The sequence below is a fragment of the Xenopus laevis genome, chromosome 7L, assembly GCF_017654675.1.
Source record: "Xenopus laevis strain J_2021 chromosome 7L, Xenopus_laevis_v10.1, whole genome shotgun sequence".
Classification (NCBI taxonomy): domain Eukaryota; kingdom Metazoa; phylum Chordata; class Amphibia; order Anura; family Pipidae; genus Xenopus; species Xenopus laevis.
The window spans coordinates 47,914,351-47,929,516 of record NC_054383.1 but is presented as its reverse complement, the minus strand read 5'-3'; the positions used below and the strand labels follow the sequence as shown (position 1 = coordinate 47,929,516).

The 15,166-nt window shown below is 40.1% G+C and overlaps 1 protein-coding gene across 9 annotated transcripts in view; it reads right to left on the bottom strand.

The window, feature by feature from the left end:
- The window catches only part of bmpr1a.L (bone morphogenetic protein receptor type 1A L homeolog), a 58,261-nt gene that overhangs the window by 17,444 nt on the left and 25,651 nt on the right, over positions 1–15,166 (bottom strand). For 3 of the 9 annotated variants that reach the window (NM_001087738.1, XM_018224332.2, XM_018224333.2), the window contains 1 exon segment: positions 2,616–2,779. In NM_001087738.1, the coding sequence (NP_001081207.1) occupies positions 2,616–2,676 (61 nt within the window). In that variant the 5' untranslated portion in view covers positions 2,677–2,779. 9 annotated transcript variants of the gene reach the window in all.

Sequence of the window (15,166 nt, the reverse complement as noted above, 5' to 3'; positions counted from 1 at the left end):
GTTTGCTTAAAGTGGACTCTATGCAAGACAGCCTTCAGATAATTCAGAGCTAACTGAATAACAGATCTGCAGACCTCCCAACTGTTCCGTTTAGAGGGATAGTCCCTCTTTTTGTACTGGAAAGTCCCATTTTTCTCTGCACTGAACAGCCAGAAAAAGAAACAAAGTTTCTTATTTAAATTGGCTTTTTTTTCAGAGAGCCCAGAATACCCACCAGGTGCACTTGGAAAATGTTGTAACAATTTCAGATAAGCAAAAAAGTAATTGTAACAATTTAAGATAACAGTTCACTTGGGAAAATATAATAGCAACTATTGTATCAATTCTAACAGCTGCCTTCAATGAAATTGAGGGATTCTCAACTAAATGTATCAATTTAGAGAGTCTGTGACACCCCCTCCCCTGAGCTGCTTTACAAAGTGAACATAGAAAAACGGTCACACATAGAACATAGAAAGTAACTGGAAAAAGTCTATTTTTGGTGAATTATTGGTGAAACCAGCTGAACTAAAAAAAAGTGTTGGAAGGTGAAAACCTCTTTAACAACAGTGTTCACAACATGGAAGCTACCTGCTTGCAGTGATTGTGAATTTCAACAGACAACAGATTCAATGTAGGGAGATAGGCACAGTATACCACCTTTGAGCCTTTTTAGGGATTTGAAAACAAAATGTTTAGAATAAATACTTAAAGGAACTGTAAGACTAATTAATGCCAGACAGGGCTGAAAATGGGCCTACTAAAATACGTAGGCCAAGAATCAGCCCCTACACTAGCATTAGTATCTTGTTCTGCCTGCACACGGAACACTGATGTCAACTTAGGTGCAGGCACATGGCCAAAATCAGGAGCGTATTCCTGCACACAGGTAGACAATTGTTTTCTGGGTTCAGAGAGGACAGGATACTAATGCCAGTGTAGGAGCTGGTTTTTGGCCTACAAATATCATCAGGCCGGTTTTCAACCCCGTCTGGCATTAGTGGCTTATAAGTAAATAGAATAGAATGTATCGTTAAACGATGTGCGTTTGCTTCAGAATGATTACTATAGTTAATACAAGCAAGCTGCTTTGTAGCAATGGGGGTAGCGTTTCAAGATGAAAAAGCACAGCTTACATATAACAGATAAGCTCTGTAAAATACAATGGTATACTACAGCGTTATAGGTTATCTAATATGTAAGCCATTTAGACCTATTTCAATTTCTGTCCCCAGCAACTTGTTTATAGTAATCTTTCTCAGGCAGGCACACAACTTTTACTAGAGCAAGGTACCGTATATACTCGAGTATAAGCCGAGTTTTTCAGCCCCCAAAATATGCTGAAAAACTCTTATACTCGGACGCCGGCGACCATTTTTGCGCTTGACCCAAGAATAGTCGCCAAGAATAATCGCCGGTGTCCAAGAATGGTCGCCGGCATCCAAAAACTAGACGCCGGCACCTCCAATGTAAGCAGAAACTCTCAATTTTTTGATTGAAACTTACCAGAAGCTGCTGCATTTCTCACCCTCGGCTTATACTCGAGTCAATAAGCTATCCCAGTTTTTGGAGGTAAAATTAAGTACCTCGGCTTATACTCGGGACGGCTTATATAGTATATACGGTAACATTATATAATATTTTAATGACTTTGATACTTGAATTTTTTGGTGAATGTGTTTTACAAATGGATTGTTTATGAGCTATACTTTTTATAGAAAACTCAATGCATAGGACTATATAGTTTCCCTTTGAGTACATCAGTATTTTTTATGTCAGCAGAGACATAGTTAGAGCTCAAGCAGAATTAACAGGCCACACCCACAATCAGGGAGTTCTGCAGCAACAGCACGAGCAAGAACACAACCACACTCAGTGGGATAGAATTTTTTGGTGTAGTACAGAAGTAGACCTGTTATCCAGAATGCTTGGGACCTAGGGTTTTCGGGATAATGGATCTTTCCGTAATTTGGATCTTCATACGTCTAGTAGAAAATCATGGAAACATTAAATGAACCCAACTGACTGGTCTTCCTTCCAATAAGGATTTATTATATCTTAGTTAGGCTCAAGTACAATGTAAGGTTTTATTATTACAGGAAAAAAGGAAATAGCTTATAGAAGTCTGTTTTTTTTGGATAAAATGCAGTCTATGGGAGATGGCCTTCCCATAACTCTGAACTTTCTGGATAACAGATCCCATACCTGTACAAACTTTTGGCTCTAAACCAGGGGTCCCCAACCTTTTGAGCCCGTGAGCAACATTCAGAAGTAAAAGTAGTTGGGGAGCAACGCTAGCATGAAAAATGTTCTTGGGGTGCCAAATAAGTGCTGTGATTGGCCATTTAGTAGCCCCTATATGGATTGTCAACCTAAATTGAGGCTCTGTTTGGCAGTGCACCTGGTTTTTATGAAACCAAAACTTGCCTCCAAGCCAGGAATTCAAAAATAAGCAGCTGCTTTGAGGCTACTGGGAGCAACATCCAAGGGGTTGGAGAGCAACATGTTGCTCACGAGCTACTGGTTGGGGATCACTGCTCTAAACCTTTATTATGTATGCTCCCCCTATTAACATTACAATAAAATATAACCTACCTTATTTCTGTTTTTCCAATTGATACAATCAGGTTTCTTACCTTGGGTATGAATAACAAGCAGTAAGGCTCCAAAGCATGCAATGAAAAGTCGTTCTCTCATTTTGGGAACTTTTCAATCAACCAGTGGCTGTACAAAGCAGGTACCACTTAAAACACAGCTCAAATATGGGGCAACCGATTCCTTGAAGGAGTACACTTGTCTTCTGGAATAAAGAGATATGCAATATGAAAAGTGAGACAATTGTGCAAATAAGATATTTAAAATTTTCTGATCTTGTTATGCAGGTAAAAATCAACATGTTATTTTTAAAACTTACACATATACAGTAAATGTGTATAGAGTTGCAGTCTTCAGCATGGTAATTTAACATGCTTTTCAATACAAAAAGTTATAAATAGACCTCAATGGGCTGTGGGAGCAGTTTACACACCTAAATGGTTAATGTAGACAAAGAGGCTTGTGTTAAGATGAATGGAACACTGGTTTTGGCTTACTTTGGCCTCTTGTTTCGGTGAGCTTGACCTGCACGACCCTGTCAGCCTGGCGCTATTTCTAAATGGAGAAATTGGTATTTGTTCAAGGATGTGCCTCAATTACTCTTGGTGGCTACATCCACCATAAATAACACAATCTGTCTGTTCATCAAAACCCAGGAACTTTTTATTTTAATTGGGGCTTTGGAGGCATTTAACACAGAGGGAAATTAGTGGCAAAGCAACAAGATGCATGTCATTTCCAATTTCACTGTTCTGGGCATGCAGCCTCTGACCTGTGGCCTACTTTTCACACATCTGTGACTTTTCACTAATAAGGAAACAAAAGGAGTTCATCCAACAAGAGAAGAGAGACAGGACAGCTACAGGGGGGATCCATACTTAAAATGCAAAAGCGAGACTAATAGAAAATCATGCACTACAGTACAGTATTCATACAACTTACTTGACAATTGTGTTGTCAGATGTCACTAAAAATAATGCTAAATTAAAACATATTATTTTGCATGCTTTAGGTTAAACAGCCAGTATATTATACTTGTGAGTAGGTCCCTCTAATCCTATTCTTACTATGTAAACCCCTGTTTGTTAATTTTTTTTGTAAGATCCTTGTTCATTATAAATTAATGTAAAGCACTGCGTAATTTGCTAGTGCTATATAAATAAATGATAAATTAATGATGATGAAATGATGATGTTGCAAAATACCTCTGCAATCAAGTAATTTGATTTGGGTGTGGTCCGTCAAACACTGGACCTAGTGACATTCAGCCACACACATGGAAAGAAATCAGCCAAGTGTGTTTGCCCAGAAGCCAACACGAAAGAAGGTAGGGGCTGAAATTGGCCTGTGGACTTCAGCAGACTGACTTCAGTCCTGAGTGGCCTTAGCCTAAAAAGATCAGTTAGCAAGCTTTACCCTACACTTGAGCTGACTTAGCTGTAACACAAACATTAACCTCTGAAATGTACTCTGTGTTTACATCGCTTAGCGTGGCAACGGCCTTCCTTGTTTAAACACCATAAACTCTCTCCACAGTACAGTGGATTGCAAATGAACTGCCTGGCCTGGCAAAAGAAAGGAAAAGTCAAGAACATCATCCATCGATATCTAATCTCAAAGTCCATACTCCAATCATTTCTCATGTGACTCCCTTCCTCAGAAAGGCCCTTAAGGTGGCCATACAAGGGCCAATAAAAGCTGACAGACAGGCTTCCCCGATTGTTATCTGGCCGAGAGTCTGGAAGATGTCGATCGGGCAGGGTTAAAAAATCACGTCGGATCAGACTGCCCATATGCCATACATTATGATCTGATCGTTGTGCCCTAGGTCCACGATCGGATCAGCCCGATATCCTCCACTCCAATTGTGTATCTCTACCCCCAATAAAGAAACTATTGCAGTCCAGTTGCTGCCTTGGATGTGTCCCACACCTTCATATTTTCTACCGATATCCTCCACCTCAAGATGGGCATATCAGGGAGAGATCCGCTTGTTTGGCGGAATCGTATGCCATCCCGCCAGTGATTCGTATTCTTGCCGGCGGGAAGGTATTTGGGGAGATTAGTCAGCCGCAGTACAGAAGATTTGTTGCTGGTCAACTAATCTCCCCGTCTGCCACCACCCTTAAAGGGGTTGTTCACCTTTGTAACAAAATGACAAATCTAACAGTTCACATGAATAGAACAAACTTTTCCATAGAAATAGTTAACAGAAAAAGTACAGTTCAAGAGATATTCACCTCAGAAGTGTCCCTGTACTAATCCTTCAGTTCCACACAGACCCTGTGCTGGGAGGGGGTCACTGAACCCCAAAAACACTACAGTGTTCACTTCCTCTTCCTTATATGACATCACACATTGTACTGGCAGCTAACTTAACTCCTATTGGCTATGTCTGCTGTCAATCTGCCACTGCTTCCTGTGCTGGGCTGTGCTGGGGAATTTGAGCAGCATTCAGGTACTGAAGAGAAACTGTTACAAGTTTGTGAGAGGGAGGGGCAGTGTGGGCTGTGTGCTGCAGAGACTTCAACTGTGCAGATGGGGGATCAAGGTGCTTGGGACCTGGAGTTTTACGGATAAAGGATCTTTCCATAACTTGGATCTTCATACCTTAAGTCTACTAGAAAATCATGTAAACATTAAATAAACCCAATAGGCTGGTTTTGCTTCCAATAAAGATTAATTATATCTTAGTTGGGCTCAAGTACAAGCGACTATTTTATTATTACAGAGAAAAAAGGAATCATTTTTAAAATGGATACTATGGGAGATGACACTTGTACTTTCCAGAAATATATAATTTGGGGGGGGGGGCATGTATTATTTTGTGTATTTACCTCATAAAAAATCATTATTCAGCAGCTGACTATTTGTATGAGCTTGAGGCTTTCCAAATGAGTTGAATTTTTGTGCATAAAGTAAAATATTTTTCTGGTATAGATCCCTATAATCATGAAAAATATAACTTTTAAATTTTTTGGTATTTAGAGCTCTAAATCTTGTTCCAGAACTGGAACACTTAAACACTTAAAAAAGGTATCGTTTTCCTAGGTAAATTACTGCCCCCCCCCCAGGAGAGCGCACAAAATCACTTAGGGTTGCCGTCTCCCTTTTAAAACCAAACACATCTGAAATCCACAGCCTGCATGGCTAATTAGCAATTCATTTAGATGCATGATACATGGCTGCACAGAAATCAGTTCAGTCTGCAGCATCTAAATGAGTTGATAATTAGCCATGCAGGCTGTGGATTTCATATGTGTTTGGTTTTAAAAGGGTGAGGTGGCAGCCCTACTGTCCCTGCTAGATGTGTAAGTTACATACGTTTCTAAGCAAGTCAGTGCTGGTTTTTGTTGCAATTTTGTAAATAACTGACATTATGCTTAATGCCAAAGGTATTAAAAGATAAAAATATAGAAAAGCCAGTATTTATTCCCAGAAAAGGTTGCACCCCTTTGGCACTCCATTCAGTTTTAGTCTAGGCAGAAGGAGAGTCCCAGAATTGGGAGAACAATGTTGCTCCTTCCTTTTCTGCAGTATTTGTCTGCATGGCTGTGTGATTGTTTGTTGCAAGGCAGGTTTGTTTATATGCTGCGTCTGTTAACCTCTGCCATTACAATTGAGTAATCAACCAATGACCATTCAAATTATGTGACTGGTTACAGTTCACAAGCACCCAATAAATTACTAGGAGGAGGGCAGTATCAACATCCAATAGGAAACAAGTAAGGGCAAAGCCTGGGCATAATGATGTCATCATATAGGAAGTTATTGGTGTGTCAGGTTCAAAATAGGCCACTCCCATCACTTCAGAAAACTGGTCAGAGAGACAGGAGAAGGACTGAGTTAATAGGTATAAAAATTAGCTTTTACAATGGCATTTTTACTTTTTGTTATGGAAAATGGGGTTTCTAACACATTGAGAACATTGTTAGTGGTTTCATAAGATTTGTACATTGAAGGTGAACAACCCCTTTAAGGTGGCCATACACGGGCCGATAAAAGCTGCCGACAGACTGTGTCGGCAGCTTATTGGCCCGTGTATGGGGGCCCCCGACGGGCTTCCCCGATCGAGATCTGGCCGAAAGTCGGCCAGATCTTGATCGGATGGGTTTAAAAATCCCGTCGGATCGCGGCCGCATCTGTTCGTTGATGCGGTCCCGCGATCCGACCGCCCGTTTGAGAATGCTAGGATCCGATCGTTGGGCCCTAGGGCCCACGATCGGATCTGCCCGATATTGCCCACCTCAAGGTGGGCATATCGGAGGGAGATCCGCTCGTTTGGCGACATCGCCAAACGAGCGGATCTATCCATGTATGGGGACCTTTAGAAAAGAGATTTGATAGAACATATTACCACACGATCATTCCAAACACCGCACTATAATGCGTAGTTTGACTTACTTTACTTAGGGTGGGCCGTCCAGATTTCCTTAAATAAATGGTGCTAACTAAAAGTAAAAGCATAATTAGGTCCAAACCTTATCTTGAGCCCCGAAGATGACCTGCACCCAATACAAAAATCCATTTTCAAAAAGTTGCTGCAGACATAGGCATCATATTTGCAGAACTACAGCTAGGCCAGCCAGCCAGCCATGCCTTAAAAACCTTTTCTATCCTTGACCCTCACCTACTAACAAGAAAAACATGAAAGTACTGTGGCAAATATACAGCTGCTTGTCAGGTTTTGTTAACTGAAGGAAATAAAGCCATCTTAAAAATCAATACACTAGAGGGGTTCATTAAAGAATTTCTTTACAAACTTTTTTAGGCATGGTACACTTAAAGTGTGAGTGCGACCTCCTAAACTGGAAAAGTAAAAAGAAAACTGCCTGCTCCAGAAAGCTACAAAACATTATACAGTATTCTTATTTCAGCAAAGCAATCTCTGGAACAGCAGTTATTGTAAAGACATTAAGTCTTTTAACACACATTAGGGGGGAGGAGAAAATATACTTCCAACTGCCTTGTAATGTTTTTATATTTCATGAACGAACCTCTTATTTGTTCAGCTGTACATCAAATCTACTTTACTGCATAAACATTTAATACCGTACCTATACAAATATTATATAGTGTTTCCCCAAACTACATCACGCCTACATCTGCAAAAAGATTAGTAAATATTAAAGTATATTCCAGTTTGAGCTATAGCCTGTTGTGAAGCAGGAGAGAGTTAAAATATTGCATGTAACAGTATGTGGCGTTCATGATTGTGGCTTCATTTTTACTCCTTATGTGCTTCTGAACAACAATAATAGCACATCAGTGAGAAGGCTGGCTATTTCCACTATAGCTTGTTATATTTGGACATGAAAAAGGGACTTCTCAACTTCTCAGGTTTTATTTTAGGTTAACAAATTGTTTTTTTGTATTTAAAAAAAAAAAAAAAAAAAACCATTTATAGATAAGATGCATAAGTGAGCTTCAAAAATATATGAATTTACATCATGGTAAAATGCAGAAAACTTTAGCATTCATACGTTTCATACAATGCCCAATGCAGAGTACTAAAGCACATAAACTTTATACGCTCTCCAGCTCCTGCATTTCTTGAATTAACATTTGCAGTTTTCACTCCTGGCTATATGCCAGCACAATAAAGAAGCAGGGACCCTCCTCTTCCTTGAGCTCCTGCCCCTAAAGGCTGCCTCAGGCGCCCTGTCTGACATGCTTTTCAAGGCGCGCTAGACTACAGGCCAGACATCCTGGCTCCACTTCCATTGTGTGCAGGGGGCTGCCTCTCTCTCTCCTTATCCAAGAACTGGATTAGCATAAGAATATCATCCACCCTAAAACAGCAAATTCAAGAAACACCCCTCCCTCTATACTCTTAATACATTGCAGGTTTTACCCCACTTCAGTATAATTTATCCACAAATATTTCATCCCGTTTGGAGCCCTTTGAGAAATTATAACACTTAGCAGGCGACAAGAGACCATCGTATAATGCAAGCCTATTATTTTAAGCCTGCACTGGGGATTCCACATTTAAGGCAGACAACAGATTAGTAAAGCTAGATGGGATAAGGCTTCCTTGCCAGCATGTTATATTCTGTTGCCTTGCTTACAGAGAATCCAAAATCTGTAAAAGCTTGCTGTCTTTCAAACGTGAACATAATGAAAGAGAGCATACTCTTAAACTGTGAATTAAGTTAAAGAAATGATTATTAATTTTATCAGTACCAAAAAAAGCAAACTGCCTGGAATCTGTGGAATTCTACTTTTCTTCTCCAATGACCTTAATATTTGTAGCTCGGAATAAGAAAAACAAACATATCTATCACTTATTTAAGGCATTCAGACATTCTGGGCAGTAGATTCCTTTTCTTTACACATGAATACCGTAGACATATTCACACAGCAGATCAATGTGACGCCAATAGAAGCAATGATGTTTTTATGATCTGTAGGTATGATCTATCCCACAGACGACAAAACCCCTGAAAATAATTTTAGTCCAGAAAAATAGGGATCACTGCACATAACATACCAACATGCAGAAAAAGGCATTTCCCAAAATGCTAGATTGCAGCAAGTAAAGTCTTTTAAATGTGTGGTAATCCCCTTACCTTGCATTGTTTTTGCCCTTAGGTAAGACACACTGGTTCATAAAAATCAAATAAGTCAAGTGTATTATGAATGACATGTTTTCAGGCAGGCACTCTCACAAATATAAACAAGAAATTGTTTGGGCATAATTATGACTGTCTATAGAATAAAACATTTCAATGGGCCGTACACAGGCATTGTGGGATAAACAGTATGGCCAAAATTCTATTATTTCATTCGGCTGACAGTGTGAGCAACCATAAGGGAACACAAGGCCCCTGCTTTTTTCCACCGTGTTTTGTATGCAGGTAGACAGAAGTCAATCCTCTCATATCAGCTCCAGTGCGTAGCTCCACTGGCGTGGTGTGAGCCATAGGTTAGTTACACATAGCAGATATGCATATGCCTTTTTCTACAAGTTGCTGCGGAATGACAAGCACCCATTTTTGGCACAATCTTTGGAAGGGGTTGAAACCTGGGGTCATAGAGGAAACCAAAACTTTAGTTCTTTAAAGACTGCTATGATTTATTGATATTACAATACTATGTTGAAAAAAGCACCTTGTCACTTAATCCATATGTAAATTCAGACCAAGTCGGCAGCATACCTGCCCGTGTATAGGCTCTCCCAGACTGCCTCCCCAATAAATATCTGGCCGAAAATCAGCCAGATATCTATTGGGCAGAAATCAAAACCCTGCCAGGCGGGGACTGTATTGGCATGTTTATGCAGCCCTCTGTGCAACCTATTAGAATTAAATTAATGATTTATTTAACCAGATTTGAACCAGAATGTAAGTGGCTATAAATCAGACAAATCTGTATGTATATGGCTTCCATTACTATATTTTATTCCAGATATAGGTTTGGTAACCTACACAGAGCCAAGATTTCAAAATGTTAAGAATATTTTAAAGGGATAGCGACACATTCCAGGTTTTAAAAGGAACATGTCACTATGAAAAACTAGAGTTTATTTTGGCATAGTGACATATTGCGGTTAATATTGGACCATGTCTCTACCCCTTTAAAAATAGATCTAATGTTTGATTTTTAATGTCTATAATCTGTTGAGTACCCACAGCTGTGAGACTCACAGTCAAAACAGGCATTAAAAAGTAGGCAGAAACTCTTTTAGGCCCAGTTTGCAAAGAGGTGGATTAGGAAGGCATGAAAACTCCTGACACACACATCACTAGTATGGTAAGCCCAGACAGAGTAAAATCCAGTGCACTGCACCATAGATGTCTTTTTTGCCAACTAGCTTGTTCCAATTTTCTTATCACTGAACAGAAGTCTCCCATTGTGCTATTATCTCCTTTAATACAAGGGGCTTATCCTAGCAATCAAGAATAGTAAGTCAAATTGCACAATCCATATCAGGAACAGAGGATTAGTCAGCAGTTTTTAACGGCCCATTGATGTACAAATTACTACACAGAACCGATAGTTGCATGAAACACACGAAAGCAGGCATTTTGAAGTAGATCTCTGTGTAGATGCACATAGGCAGAAACTGTTCTATTAAGATACAGGAAGTCCAGATTTCAGCGCATACGCTTCCATGGTCTAGTCACTAGTTTTATGCATCGCAGGGCAGATTTAGGCACAAAAGCGTGTGAATGTATGCATTTTTGCTCAGAATGAGATGGGGAGGACACTGCCATGGCTTTTCTCCTCAAGCAGAGAAAAAAAACAGTCCTGTGTGCTATTAGACTTGAAGGGGAAATGAACTGCAACAGAAACGTCTGTCTCATGCCGTTTCTTTAATAGAAATTACATTTACCTATACAACTGTTGAAAATGTGTAATTAATGTATATTTAAAAGTTGCCGAGAATTTAATTGCTTTTATTATGCAAAACATTTTTTCTTAATAACTGTGCCAACATTACAGGAGTTGAATCTGCGTTCTGTTGCGGAAAACTTACAAAAACTAATGGCATAGATTTCTTTCTTAAGGTAATGGCTCATGGGCTATAAAATTAAATGCATTAAGTGCCGAACTGTGCTTCAATCGGTGGGTGTCAAAAGAAAACCTGATCAAGTCGGCAAAACCATGGTTTTGTGTTTACCTTTCAACAGAAAATTTTCTTCTCATGCTTCAAAGCACCTTTATTGTTTTGAAAACAAGTTTAGCTTTGTGAAGCAAGCATTGAAAGTAGGACAAAAAAAAATATAATAAAGTATAAGCAGGGATGTATTAACATTAACTAGAATTGTGTGTCACATAATAGCTGCTTAAAGGAACAGTTAACATCAAAAAATAAAAGTGTTTTAAAGTAATGAAAATATAATGCAAAGAAACACTACTATTGTTTATATAAATAAGCTGCTGTGTAGCAATGGGGGCAGCCATTCAAAAGAGAAAAGGCTCAGGTTACACAACAGATTGCAAATAAGCTCTGTCTGTCTAATGGTGTTATCTGTTATCCATTAGTTAACCTGTGCCATATAGCCGTTTTTCAATTTCCGCCATTGCTCCACAGCAGCTTGTTTATAATAACTATACTAGTGTTTCTGGAGCAAACAGATCAGTTTTACCAGTGCAGGGCAACACTGCATGATATTTTTTTTTTTACTTTAAACACTTCCATTTTTTGGTGTTACCGTTCCTTTAAGAGCGATGACAGTGTTTTGTAAGCTGTAGCGGACGAGTTGAAATGCGTAATGTGGAACCATTTTTGCGAGATTCAACGGACTAGGACATGGTGGTTTATCAACAATTGTTAATCAGTCCTCCACAGCAGTAATGGGCAGGTCTGAAAAATAACAGGTCATATAAAAAAAAAGTTACCACTTAAACTGCATCCCACCTACAACTTTAGTGGCAGCAGTTGCAAAATACATCTTAGGGTGATAGCACACAGTAATATTTGTTGCTTTTGGTTAAATCTGTGCTACTTGGACAACAATCAAAACTTGTTTGTGCCTTTATATGTTTAAAAAACAAAAAAGGTACGTTATCTGATGGAAAGCAACAAAGTCGAAATTGTCGAAATAAAGTGCCACACTCACACTGTTCCGTTTGAGGCGTCTGGTGCACGCTGTAATCCTCTCTGCAGGGGTTAGATCCACATGAAAATAATTGCTGCAGCAGCACTCCGATTGTTATTGTTTATCAAGGCTTGATTAGGGCTGGTATAGCCCGAAACGTTGCCGTGTTATTTGTACAAATAAAAAGTTGAAATCAACAATCGGAGTGCTGCTGCAGCAATTATTATCTGATGGGAAGTGCACAATGTTGGCTCTGCTACAAACAAGAGCTTCCATAAAATAGAAATAAAGGCACACTCTACGCAATGCTTCTGCAAAACTACAAGGTTTCTTTTATTAAGACAAGATCCCAGCATTGCGTGGAGTGTGCCTTTGTTTCTATTCTTGTGTCTATACTTGGACGACAAACCTCCGTAAAAGGCCACTCCCATCACTAACATTAAATTGCCGGATTACCTTTCTCTTGGCAATTAGGATTGTCACTTGGCCGGAAAAAATGTTGGTTGATCCCAATGTTATTAATAGGGAAAATTGATAAATATATAGGAAGGTCGTATTTTTTTCTAGAAAAGGTGGCAACCCTAGTGGCAATCCAGCTCAAACATGGGAAAATGGCATTAAAGGGATACTGTCATGGGAAAAAAAAATTTTTTCAAAATGAATCAGTTAATAGTGCTGCTCTAGCAGAATTTGGCACTGAAATCCATTTCTCAAAAGAGCAAACAGACTTTTTTATATTCAATTTTAAAATCGGACATGGGGCTAGACATTTTGTCAATTTCCCAGCTGCCCCCAGTCATGTGACTTGTGCCTGCACTTTAAGAGAGAAATGCTTTCTGGCAGGCTGCTGTTTTTCCTTCTCAATGTAACTGAATGTGTCTCAGTGGGACATGGGTTTTTACTATTGAGTGCTGTTCTTAGATCTGCCAGGCAGCTGTTATCTTGTGTTAGGGAGCTGCTATCTGGTTAGGTAACCAGTTAGCAGACAAAAGAACAATGGGAAGGTTCCCATTGTTCTTTTGTTTGGCTGCTGGGGGGAAAAGGGAGGGGGTGATATTACTCTAAAGCTGGCCATAGATGTACAGATTTTCAACAGATCCAATCCACATCGTGAGACCAAGATCTTCTGAGAACCATCGTACGAACGTTCGAACTGTCCATCAACTAAAACGACCAATTTACCAGGAAAACAAAGGGGAGCTGCCTGCTTGGCCCTGCAAACATCCATAGATTGTACTGGGACCGACAAAGATTTTTTAACCTGGCCGATCAATTTCCTGGCAGATGTCGGACGAAAAATCGTAAGATGTACGATCGTTTGAATCCCACTAACCGCACGATAATTTGACGAATCGGTCGGGCTGCGCTGAAATCGGTCGTTTCGCAAAGAAGAATCGTCGCGTCTATGGGGGCCTTAACTTGCAGTACAGCAGTAAAGAGTGATTGAAGTTTATCAGAGCACAAATCACATGACCAGGGGCAGCTGGGAAATTGACAAAATGTCTAGCCCCATGTCAGATTTCAAAATTGAATATAAAAAAATCTGTTTGCTCTTTTGAGAAATGGATTTCAGTGCAGAATTCTGCTGGAGCAGCACTATTAACTGATTCATTTTGAAAAAAAATTTTTTTCCCATGACAGTATCCCTTTAAGGAAGGCATTTGCTCATGATTAAGCAAAAACCCTGCTTAATGTAATTTACTTGTGGCAATTCTAGGGTTAGTAAGAGGGATGGGCATTTTCAGGAGATTTGTCACTCTTGATGTTGTATTTTTACAGTGGGCGACAAATCTCATCAGTGTGCCATTGTTCTTGTACAAAGTTTTTTTAATTATGCTCCTACTGCGCATGCGCCGTTCAAAGCAGGAAGAAGATCGCATGGAAGAAGATGTCGTCTGTGAACTCCCTGGACTGGACCTGCGCAGAAGGGTAAGTAACAAGTTAGGGGCATTTGCCCAGCGGGACAGGTAGGCCAGGGGGGAAGAGGGAGGGTGGGCAACACACGTGGGGGGAAGGTTTTTGTGCTGACTAGGTTTCCTTCCCCTTTAAAGAACAGATCAGCCGATGTTCTGCCCCTGACAGCAATCGTACAATAGACAAAGCTAGTGACAGTCTCCCACTGAAAATCGTAAGATCAGCAATACATGCAGAGATATTATCGGCAGCCAACAGAAATTTTTTAACCTGTCCGATCGACCAAACAACCGATCTCCGCCGGATGAAAAATGTCTAATTTCACCTAATCTGCCCGTGTGCCCTTACCCGTAGATCGATTCGGCAGCTTAGGAGGGACAGTGTATATATTAATGAGTGACAAGAAGCCTGGAGAGAGGGGGGAATAGGTCCGGTATGAGAGAGCAGCAAGATCCGGCTTCTTGTGCCTGGCAGGAGTCAAATGGATTCCACATGTGATCCCTACAGCTTGTGAGCATCAGGGATCTGGCAAGGCTGTATAGCTGGGCGATGTAGAGGGTGACTTCCAGAAGAGCACGGAGAACCCGAGCCAGGGCTTAGATCCTCCAGCTGCCCCGTGTCTTCCAGTGGTTTGTACTCGGGAACTGGTAGTTACACAGAAGCCGGGGTGATGTGTACAATTTTGCAAAATGCAGCACAATGGTTGGGCGCTATATCGCCTTTTCTGAACAGGAATGGAAGTGGAAGAGTTTCGGTAAGTTATTTCTTAATAAAGGCTTTGCTATTTTAAAGTTTTATTTGTCTTGGTGTTTATTTTTTTATGTATACTAATGCATTTTTTTGAAAAAAATGTTGATGTTACTGTTCCTTTTAAAAAAGATCTGCCTACGAATGCATAAAGTGGGGTTAAAAACAAAATGAAGTTAATGTTTGGAAGAAAATAAACCATTTATACAGAAGACAACTGGAAAAACTTGAGCCCCCCCCCCCCCCGTTTCCATTCAAGTTAAACAGGCAAGAGTGATTAAAGTTAAACAATGCTCTCCCCTTCTGCAGCTGTCGGGCTTCACACATCCCCTCAAGAAGGAAAATCCTGAGATGATAGCCCTGCAAGAGATGTCACCACCTTT